Raw genomic sequence first — 11,450 nt, forward strand, 5'->3', positions numbered from 1 at the left:
GTTTTTGGAACGGTTTTGCTTTGTCACGCTTTTTGTCACGGTTTATACTGTCAATTTTGTCACTGTTTTTGGCACAAAGACAATTTTTGGCACAGTTTTAAATATAATATAGTTGTTAGCACATTTTTTGTCACGTTCTTAGGCACTGTTTTAAATTTAGTAAGGATATTAGCATGGTTTTTGTCACGAAATTTGGAACAGATTTCTTTAAAAAAATTTATAAATGGATTTATTTAATAATAAAACCTATATTTAATTTCATCAAAATATATATTGCAGAGGCTGATCACTTTCGGATTCCTAAAGGCAAGAAACTGACTTAGACATCTAGACATATCAAAGGAATAATGAGGATATTAACACTTAAACATAACTAAGCAACATAAATTCATAACTAGAAATTTCAATGGATCACAAATAAATAAATCGACGATGAGATGTAGCACCATGTCTTAAGGATTTCTCATGCGTGTGACCAAAAATAAATAAAAAGGAAAGAAAAATATGTAGAAGGCCTAATAAAAGGTAAAAAGACAAATTTAACATTTAAAAATATCATAAGTAAAAATCATATGTTGAGAAGTAGGAAATGCTATACAATATATAACAAGTTTCTCAACCTCCTCTTCATCCTCTCTCTCCCTCATCATTAATCCTTCTCCTACTTCTCTTTGCATGGATATCATGGACTCCTTCACTGCCCATAACCAGGTGATATCATTTATCATATAGATTAATTCTCATTTGATTATTTATATGTAAACATGCATATATATATATATATATATATATAAGTTTGTTAATTATTTTTTTTATTTTTAATATGGATGGCGGGGAAGAGAGGAAGGTAATAACAAAGGGACAACAACGGAACAAGCATTGAAGTGTCCAAGATGTGAGCCTACAAACACAAGCTATGAATAGAATAATATTAGCATCTTAAACAAAAGGCTGACTTTAACTTGACTCAAAGTTTAGGATGTTAATAATGGAAGTTAGAATATTGACTTTCAACACCACTCCCCAAAACAAGCTTTTGGATTAAGTAGATGCTGATTAACCAACTCAAAAAACACTCTAACCTATACTTGTGTGCTTCTGCTTTCCTTGCACCGGACATCTGAAATTAATCCGGGACAATAAATAATAACTAGTCTACAACAATTGAAGTTCATTCTTCAAAAATAAGCACATTTATTGGATTGATTGTCAAGCAACACTATCCATTTGTTAGTTTGAGAAATGTCGCACATAATAGAATCTCCTACAAATGCGACCAACGACATATTCTTTCCTATTGCAAGACTGATGTATAATAGTATACAGAATTTTTCGAACGTCTCTTAGTCATCAGTATGGTTGCGTAGCAAGGTGAATAATATTAATTAAAGCTTACATTTAACAAAGTCTTCCATGATAAAACTCATTGTTGGTACACATGATATTTCTAACTACACACACAAACACACACACCCACCCATCTAGTTACACTGTGAAGTCCAGTTGCATCATATTTAATGAAACCTGAAGAAACCATCAAATAGTCAGTAGCATCTTCACATAAGTAACCAATAGTTTGACTACATTTGTTCGCACTGAGGTTCTTAATTTGGTATGAGACAAGTAATTAAATGATTCACAACATCCTTTAGAAAATCATTCGGTGACAAGTTCCAGATTTCAATAATTATAATTTTAGGAAATCATCATCATCATCATCTTCAAAGCTTGTGATCATTAATCAAGTATTAAGTCCTTTTTTTTCAATTTTTTATCTTCAAGTTCTTGCACCTTCTTTCAAGTAATGAACACAAAATAATAACCATTGGGATCACCAACCATGAGAGTTAAGCGTCAAAGAAATACCCAAAATTAGCAATTTGCGTGTCAATCGAGTTTTATATGTTTTTTTGACCAAAGCTAGCTATGGTAACGACTATTGTGCCATATTTGCATGTTTTATTCCTTTCTTTACCTTCTCAGTTACCAAGAATAGAATACATATCAAAAACTCTTATCACCACAATGTTCATATTTTTGTATTTGGCCTTCCAATATCCAATTCAAGGTCTTTTTAACTAATCATATTAAACTATGAAATTTCTCACACTTTGCCAAAAAAAAATGTGTTAAATGTACTATATAGCTTATTTTAAGCACTGAATATATAAGTTACTAATATCCAATTCATGGATATTAGTAGCTGCAGAGAGCTTTGTTGAATGGGATCATAAGAGCAAAGTGGATGGGAAAAATGCATGCGTGCGGACATGATGCACATGTTAGCATGCTTTTAGGAGGCGACAAAAGATCATCGCAAGATCTCCGAGATACATTCTTTGGTAAAAAAATCGGCTTCTATTAAATTATGATGCAAGCTATTTTGAAGTGAAAATAACCATTGTTCAATTCAATTTGAAATTTGAAAGCCCGATCATACTAATTCGGTTTCTTTGAAGAATAAAATTGATGATAACAAAGAGGAAAGAATATGCATTAAAAGCATGGTTATGAAAACATGTTAAACACAAGCCAATAAGCAAGAAAAGCTAGAATACGAGCTCATGTTAAAACAAAGTTCAATTTTAACTTATATATTCAAATCCTATTTGATAAATCATCAAATTAACATTTGAGGAGTCATACTTACGCTATCAACCATCAAAAATTAAATCTAATGACCCAAGAAATAATTGAACCTTATCAAGTCTTGGGACGAGATATATTGATGAAGGAATAATAAAAAAATAAACTCAGCTAGAATTTGAGTACATTTAACTCAAAAGAAATAGAATGAGGAAACTTCAAATAGAATCCTGGAAAACTGAAGATAACAAAAGACACAAATCTATAACACTTCCAATATCCAAATCAAGGTCTTTTAAGCACTGAATTTATGTCAACAAAAACTTACTAATATAGCTCACACTTTTGCCAAAAATTATTTTCATCATGTTAAAAGAAATAATCAAAAGAATAATTAAGGGGAAAAAAAGGCGGGGAATAAAGACCAAGCAGAGGACCTAATTTAATTGCCCTGATCGATCCAATTGCAACACGCATGGACCCACATAGACTTTCTTTTTTTGCTTTAGACTTTCATCTTATAAACAATAATAGCATCACTTTTTAATCAAGAAACAGAGGGAAGAACACCATGATTCACGACCACCATAAACCAAGGATCGGTTTTAACCAACAAAAAAATTATGGATTAAATAAACAACATAACAAAGAAATCCGAGCAAGAACAATTGTTCGCTTTCGATGAGAGAATCACGCAATCAAAGAATAACAAAAGTATATCTACATTTCGGATAAAATACACACCATGAGCAGAACACCAGACAAAAATCTAAAAAGGGATTTCTCCGAATGAAATAACCAAAAAAACCAATTGACTCATCCTATCATCGACCCTAAGCTTCAAAAACCAAAAACCCCAATCAATACCTTGATTTCTACGAATGGAATCAATAGGCTCTTTGCAAGCTTTGAATCAAGCCCTAGCAACTTCTCAGCATACCTGAAGTTCCGGTTCGTGGCCGCAAGAACAAACATAGCAAAGATTCAAGAACAAAAATAGACAAAAAATACAAGAAAAATAGCAAAAGGAAGGTAAAAACAAGTACCGGAGCATCGACCATAGGGATCCCGACCTCGGCTCATCGATCGTGCGGGCGGCGCCCCTCACCGTCCCCTTGGTACCACGTTATCTCTGCGATGATGGGGGCTTGACTGTTCTTAGACCCGCCGGACGGCCATGCGGGGCGGCGAGTCGGTACAACCAAGGTTGAAGGCTCGTCGGCCGGGCGCTAGCTTCCTTTCTCGTTGCCGAGGGTTGAAGGCTCGTCGAATGGGCTCTTGGGTTGGTCGGCAGGTGGTGGGTGGGCGGATAAGAAGACGGAGGCAAAACCCCGGCGCGGACTAGAACTAGGGTTGGGAAATTTTGAGATTTGGTGGGCAATAAAGACTGAGAATTTTTTAGAAAGATGGGAAACTAGAATGGAAAGCCTTAAATTATTATTACTATTATTATTATATATTTATTAAAAAAATATATAAACATATAATAATAATAAGAAGAAGAAGAAGAAACAAATAATGATAAAACAAATAAAAAATATATATATATATATATAATATAAAAATAATACAAAAATATATAAAAAAAAAGAAAATAATAATAATTAAATAATTAAATAATAAAAAAATTAATTAATTAAAAATAAATAAATAATAGAATAATAGAATAATAGAATAACAATAATAACAATAATAATAATAATTCATTTATTATTTAATAAATAAATAGAGTAAAATTATTATGTAATTATTATAAATAAAGTATAATTATTATAAATATAGAATATAATGTGTATGGGTAATTAAATTATGGTACCAAATTCTCATATATTTTAGTGAAGAATAGTAAAGATTTTGTAAGAAAATATTATGCATGAAAAAAATTATGTTTTTTATTTGGTACATAATTATTATCAAAAAAGTAAAATTATTATGTAATTATTATAAATAAAGTATAATTATTATAAATATAGAATATCATGTGTCTGTAATTAAATTATACTACCAAATTCTCATATATGTTTTTTGAAAAATAGAAGAGATTTTGTAAGAAAATGTTATGCAATAAACAAATTAAGTTTTTTTTTATTGTGGGTACATAATTATTATCAAAAGAATAAAATTATTATGTAATTATTATAAATAAAGTATAATTATTATGAATATAGAATATTATGTGTATGGGTAATTAAATTATGCTACCAAATTTTAATATATTTTTGTGAAGAATAGTAGAGATTTTGTAAGAAAATATTATTCAAAAAAAATTAAGTTTTTTTATTGTGGTTATGTAATTATTATAAATAGAGTAAAATTATTATAAACCGTGCCAAAACCTGTGACAAATAAAGGGGTCATGTGTTTGTCACGGTATTTGGCACGGTCAACCTTAAACCGTGCCAAATATCATGGACTCTATTGTCATGGATTTTGGCATGATTTAGAGTTGACCGTGCCAAAACCCGTGACAAAAAAAATGATGATGTGTTTGTCACGGTTTTTGGCACGGTCAACCCTAAACTGTGCCCAAAACTGTGCCAAATACCATGGCCTCCATTGTCACAGTTTTTGGCACGGTTTAGGGTTGACCGTGCCAAAATCCGTGACAAAGAAAGGGATGATGTGTTTGTCACGGTTTTTGGCACGGTCAACCCTAAACTGTGCCAAAAACCGTGCCAAATACTATGGACTCCATTGTCACGGTTTTTGTCACGGTTTAAGGTTGACCGTGCCAAAATCCGTGACAAAGAAAGGGATGATGTGTTTGTCACGGTTTTTGGCACGGTCAAAACTAAACTGTACCAAAAATCGTGCCAAATACCATGGACTCCATTGTCACGGTTTTTGGCATGGTTTAGGGTTGACCGTGCCAAAATCCGTGACAAAGTTTGTCACGGATTTTGGCACGGTCAACCCTAAACTGTGCCAAAAACCGTGCCAAATACTATGGATTCCATTGTCACGGTTTTTGTCACGGTTTAAGGTTGACCGTGCCAAAATCCGTGACAAAGAAAGGGATGATGTGTTTGTCACGGTTTTTGGCACGGTCAAAACTAAACTATACCAAAAATCGTGCCAAATACCATGGACTCCATTGTCACGGTTTTTGGCACGGTTTAAGCTTGACCGTGCCAAAAACTGTGACAAAGAAAGGGATGATGTGTTTGTCACGATTTTTGGCACGGTCAACCCTAAACTGTGCCAAAAACTGTGCCAAATACTATGAACTCCATTGTCACGGTTTTTGTCACGGTTTAAGGTTGACCGTGCCAAAATCCGTGACAAAGAAAGGGATGATGTGTTTGTCACGGTTTTTGGCACGGTCAAAACTAAACTGTACCAAAAACCGTGCCAAATACCATGGACTCCATTGTCACGGTTTTTGGCACGGTTTAAGCTTGACTGTGCCAAAAACTGTGACAAATAAATGTATGATGTGTTTGTCACGGTTTTTGGCACGGTTTAGGGTTGACCGTGCCAAAAACCGTGCCAAAAGACATGGACTCCATTTTTATGGTTTTGGAACTGTTTAGGATTGTCCGTGCCAAAAATCGTGACGAATGTGTTTGTCACGGTTTTTGTCACGGTTTTTTATCTAAATTTTAGACGAAAATATAAATGGTGCTAAATATCGTGACAAAATTGTCACGATTTAGTAATCGTGCCAAATACCGTGACAACATTGTCACTAAATTTTATTTCGTGCCAATTTCCGTGACAAATTTGGCACGGAATCAAAACCGTGCCAAATAGATCGTGCCAAATTCCTGTTTTTCTTGTAGTGAATTTCTTGGAGTTTAGGACTCGTGGACATTATGATAAGGACGCTGTTGAAGATGGGTTTATTATTAATACTTGTGAAGCAATTGAAGGTGAGTTTATTGAAGATTTCCGGCGAGCTAAGGCTGGGAAGAGAGTGTTTACTGTTGGCCCTGTTCATCCTCTTATGGTTGTTGGTAGTGTTCGGAGAAGTGAGTGTTTGGACTGGCTTGATAAGCAAGTGGAGAAGAGTGTTTTGTATGTTGCCTTTGGTACTACTTCTATGATGTCTGATGAACAGGTAAGTGTTTTTGTGCTCTTGCTTGTTTTTAATTTTATTAATCAATAAAGATTAATGTTATTCATTCTAAAATAATGTCCTGAATGCAACTTCAGAGATAGAGAATCCCACCTCCGAACCTAATATTTGATATAAATGTTTTTATTTTTATTTTTATTTATATATAATAAAGTGGACTGCATTTTATTGTGTTTGGTGTCATTTTGTTTTCTGTAGTGTTTGTTGTCATGTTCTATTTGTATTTTATAAATTTTGTTCAATAAACGTGGTTTATCTATTTTTTATGAAAGAAATTCTACCAGAGACTTAATTTTTTCCCTTACATTTAAAATATTTTATCAAAAATATATATACTTCATATTGGTGCAGATAGAAGAGCTAGCAATTGGATTAGAGAAGAGTGAGCAAAAGTTTATATGGGTCCTGAGAGATGCTGATAGTGGTGATGTATTTGCTGATGAACAAAACGCTGACAAGAGAAGAAGAAAGTTGCCACCAGGATATGAAGAAAGATTGAAAGGTGTTGGAATGGTTGTGAGAGATTGGGTTCCACAGTTGGAAATACTAGCACACAAAGCCATTGGAGCATTCATGAGTCACTGTGGATGGAACTCATGCATGGAGAGCTTGAGTTTTGGAGTGCCAATTCTTGCATGGCCCATGCACTCGGACCAACCAAGGAATGCCATGTGTGTGAGTGAGTATTTGAAGGTGGGGTTCATGGTGAGGGATTGGGAACATAGAATGGAAGTTGTGAGCTCAATGGTGATTGTGGAGGTGGTGAAGAGATTGATGGTGAGTGATGAAGGGATGGAGGTGAAGAATAGGGCAAGGGAACTTGGTGAACAAATTAGGGCTGGTGTTTCACATGGTGGTTCTTCTTGGAAGGAGATGCAATCCTTCATTTCATATATTAGTACATGATTTGAGATTTCTTATTTTTATTTTTATTTTGTTGTTGTAAAATTTATATATTAATGTTAAGGTTTCCTTTTGCATTCACATAAAATATGTTTCTAATTAACTTTTCTAGTACTCTCAAAAAGCTTTACTTTTTAATTCAGATTTTGAATTTAATTAAAATTTTAAAGATAACTTGTGGTTGTGGGATGTTTAAGGTATTAAAATAATTGTAGATATTATATATACCGACATATCCTTTTAAAATTTATCAAACATTTACAAGCTTTTTCTTTAAATTGAAATGATGCCCATAAATAATTCTTTAATTTGACTTACTGCTAATTAATGATAATATGTTAATCCAATTTAATAATTTTGTTGTTACACAGAATTTGTGGTAACTTAAAGAATATTGTTAGTTCAGTTGAAGGTTATGAATCATCAAAATTTTAAGTTATTAATTTCAAAAATTAAGCAAAGTGGCAAAAATGAAACACATGAGGATTAATGCAGTCTCGTACTACATGCCTAAGTCTGTGAGGTCAAACCCACAAATCAAAAAGTAAAAAGGGGAGAGGCTTTCTTTCACTTTCTCTCTCTCGTGTCTCCATCATCTTGAATAGCCGGCCAATTCACTCCTCTACTCCCGGCTGTTGTTCCCGGCCGCCACTTCCCTCCGCCGCCGTCGATTCCCTCGCCCGCTCCCAAACGCGGACGCTGCTTTCCTCACCCTCTCCCGGCCCCCCATTTAGGCCGACGCCTCTCTCCCCCGTTCCCCAGTTCCCAGCCTGGTTGCCGCCTCCCTCTCCCATTCCCGACTGCTTCCTTTCCCCGCTCCCCCGACTGCTTCTCTCCCATGCTCCCGACCGCTTTCGTCCCCCGCTCCCGTCCCCGCTCTTGGTCGCTTCAATCCCCTGCTCCCGGTATCAGTTCCGGCCGCCACTTCCCTCCCCGTTAACGGTACCCGTTCCGTCCGCCGCTTCCCTCCCCACTCCCGGTCCCGTTCCAGCCGGCGCTCCATCAAAGGTATAATTTATTTCATGTAATGTTTTGTAATAATTAAGATTGTAAAACCAAAAATTTCTGATTAGTATTGGTTTATAAGGAGATCATTGTAGGTGATTAAGATTGTATTACCAAAAGTTTTTTATTTGTATTGTGTAGGAAACATAATTAATTACAATTATTGTGGTTTATAAGGAGATCATTGTAGGTGATTAAGTTTGTACTTATTATTTTGGTTTATAAAGAGATTATGGTGGGTGATTAGGCTTGTACTTATTATTTTGGTTTATAAATAGATCATGGTGGGTGATTAAATTTATATGTTGCTAAAAAAAATGTGAGTGTTTATTGCTTGTTTAACTTGTAAATTTATTGTTTGTCTAATTTGTGTTTAGAAGTATACTTAAAGCAAGAACATGGAAGAAGTGATACTTGGGTGTTATGAGCAAGGAAATAATGATGTGGAAGTTGGATGTTCAAGTTATGAAATACATGGCAAAGAAAAACAGGTAGATTTGGATTTAGTTGAAAATGTTGTGCCGGAGGCCGGTATGATTCTTGACTCCGAAGAAGAAGTTTATGAATTGTATGTCAAGTATGCGCGGCATGAAGGGTTTGGCATCACCAAAAAAAGCACAAGATTAGGTGATGATGGAAAATTGAAATATTACACGCTAGCATGTTCAAGAGGTGGCAAACGAATATTTAGTTCAAAAAAACTCCTTCAACCCAAGGCTATCTACTAAAGTAAATTGTCCGGCGAAGATTAATGTCATTGTTAGCAATGATGGGAGATTTACCATTTCAAGTGTTAATTTGGAACATAATCATGCACTTAGCTCACAAAAAGCTCGTTTCCAAAAGTGCAATAAAAAAATTGATACATATGTCAAAAGAAGGCTTGAATTAAACGACCAAGCGGGGATAAGCCTAAGCAAAAATTTTCATTCTTTAGCGGTTGAAAGTGGGGGTTATGAAAATTTAACATACACTGAGAAATATTGTAGGAATTATATTGCGAAGGCAAGGCAATTTAGGCTTGGTGTTGGTGATGCCGTTGCACTTGGAAAATATTTCTCCCGCATGCAACAAAGAAACACAAAACTTTTCCATTTGATTGACATGGATGAGGAAGGTCGTTTGAGAAATGTGTTTTGGGTAGATGCGATGTTGATAGCAGCTTATGAAGCTTTTGGTGACGGAATTTCCTTTGATACAACATACTTGACGAATAAGTATGACATGCCATTTGCTCTGTTTGTCTGTGTAAATCATTATGGGCAAACGGTATTGTTTGGGTGTGGTTTATTGTCAAAGGAAGATACAGAAACATATGTTTGGCTCTTCAAAACTTGGCTGGAGTGTATGTCAGGCAAGGCTTCTAAAGCAATTATCATAGACCAGTGTATGGCTATTCAGGGTGTAGTTTGACTGGTTTTTCCAAATTCACATCACCATCTTTGCCTTTGGCATATCATGAAGAAGGTTCCCGAGAAGCTTGGAGGTTTAAATGAATACAAAGCAATCAAGAAGATTTTGAAACGCATCACGTATGAAGCAGTGGATACTCAAGAGTTTGAAGACACATACTTGAAGATATGGCGGACTATAACATTAAGAGCAATGAATGGCTGAATTCTCTATTCAAAATTCGTGATCGTTGGGCTCCAATTTATGTTAAAGGCATATTTTGGGCTAGAATGTCTACCACGCAAAGAAGTGAAAGCGTTAATACATTTTTCGATGGTTATGTTGGTCCGACGACTTCATTGAAGCAGTTTGTTGAGCAATATGATAATGCCTTGAAAAGTAAGATTGAAAAAGAGAACAAAGCTGATTTTGCTTCATTTAACTCATGTTTTCCATTGATCACTGATTGCTATTTTGAGAAGCAACTTCAAGAAGCATACACAAATGAGATTTTTAAATTATTTCAAGATGAGTTGCGAGGGATAATATATTGCAATCTTACTATCACTGGTGTGCATGGGGCAGTCTGCTCATTTCAGGTGTCTGATGTTGTCAAAGGGAAAGAAGGTGCATTCAGAAAACAAGTGGTATACAATGTTTACACTAATGAGGAAGAATTTGACATTAAATGCTCTTGTCAGCTGTTTGAGTTCAGGGGGATTATTTGTAGGCACATTTGCAAGGTGCTTATTGAGAAGAATGTGAAAGACATTCCTTCTAGGTACATTTTACCACGATGGAGGAAGGACATCAAACGCATGCATACATATGTACAGAACTGTTATGATGACCCACAGACCAGTGGTGAGAAACTGTGGTACAATAAATTGTGTTCTAATTTTACTAAAGCCGTAGAACTTCGAGCAGTGTCAAATGAGAAATACATGTTCTTGATGAAACATGTGGATGAGGCAATTGAGAAGTTGATGGACAACACAACTTGTAAGGAAAACTTTACACATACGTTGTCGGAGGTGACTAATGTGCCACACCAAAAATATCTCACCCCTTTAAAGGTGCGGAGTAAGGGTCGTCCACCATCTAAGAGGAAGAAGTCAAAAGTTGAAGAAATAATAATTAGAAACAAGAAAAAGGTATTTTTATGTAGTATCATATCCATTACGTCCTTCGTTTTTTTTATGAATTTTTTTTATTTGATTGTGTAACGTCCATGTTATTATTGGCAGAAGACACAAACAAAGGGAGATGCATTAGCTCAAAAATTTATACAAGATGATCATTGCACACAAGAGAGTGGCAATTCTCTTGTAATTCTTATTAATGTCCAACTTACGTATTTGAATCATTTAATTTTAAGTAATGATTTATTTGATTATAATCTCTTTCCTTAGGTGAATTCAAATTCTATATCGATCAATCTGGACATGCATCACAGCTCGTCTTTAGGTTTTACAAGCCAATGTAA

The 11,450-nt window shown here is 34.9% G+C and overlaps 2 protein-coding genes across 2 annotated transcripts; both read left to right on the forward strand.

Annotated features, from left to right (window-relative positions):
- The first annotated feature begins 6,084 nt into the window (after nucleotides 1–6,084).
- On the forward strand, nucleotides 6,085–7,602 carry LOC120275597 (zeatin O-glucosyltransferase-like). Its single transcript, XM_039282219.1, has 3 exons — nucleotides 6,085–6,148; nucleotides 6,369–6,646; nucleotides 7,016–7,602. The coding sequence occupies exons 1-3, from the start codon at nucleotides 6,085–6,087 to the stop codon at nucleotides 7,568–7,570; spliced, it is 897 nt and encodes a 298-aa protein (XP_039138153.1). The 3' UTR covers nucleotides 7,571–7,602.
- Nucleotides 7,603–9,676: 2,074 nt separating this feature from the next.
- LOC120275599 (protein FAR1-RELATED SEQUENCE 8-like) lies at nucleotides 9,677–11,450 on the forward strand. The gene is made up of 3 exons (XM_039282221.1): nucleotides 9,677–9,841; nucleotides 10,564–10,966; nucleotides 11,377–11,450. The coding sequence occupies exons 1-3, from the start codon at nucleotides 9,677–9,679 to the stop codon at nucleotides 11,448–11,450; spliced, it is 642 nt and encodes a 213-aa protein (XP_039138155.1).

Source organism: Dioscorea cayenensis, chromosome 14, assembly GCF_009730915.1.
Source record: "Dioscorea cayenensis subsp. rotundata cultivar TDr96_F1 chromosome 14, TDr96_F1_v2_PseudoChromosome.rev07_lg8_w22 25.fasta, whole genome shotgun sequence".
NCBI lineage: Eukaryota > Viridiplantae > Streptophyta > Magnoliopsida > Dioscoreales > Dioscoreaceae > Dioscorea > Dioscorea cayenensis.

Bases quoted from the DNA above. Each gene is read 5' to 3' on its own strand.
- LOC120275597 (XM_039282219.1), top strand. From the start codon at position 6,085: ATGGACTCCATTTTTATGGTTTTGGAACTGTTTAGGATTGTCCGTGCC. The intron at 6,149-6,368 runs GTGTTTGTCACG...TTTTTCTTGTAG, and splicing joins TGCCAAAAATCGTGACGAAT to TGAATTTCTTGGAGTTTAGG. The intron at 6,647-7,015 runs GTAAGTGTTTTT...ATATTGGTGCAG, and splicing joins CTATGATGTCTGATGAACAG to ATAGAAGAGCTAGCAATTGG.
- LOC120275599 (XM_039282221.1), top strand. From the start codon at position 9,677: ATGGATGAGGAAGGTCGTTTGAGAAATGTGTTTTGGGTAGATGCGATG. The intron at 9,842-10,563 runs GTATTGTTTGGG...TGCTCATTTCAG, and splicing joins TAAATCATTATGGGCAAACG to GTGTCTGATGTTGTCAAAGG. The intron at 10,967-11,376 runs GTAAGGAAAACT...CTCTTTCCTTAG, and splicing joins GTTGATGGACAACACAACTT to GTGAATTCAAATTCTATATC.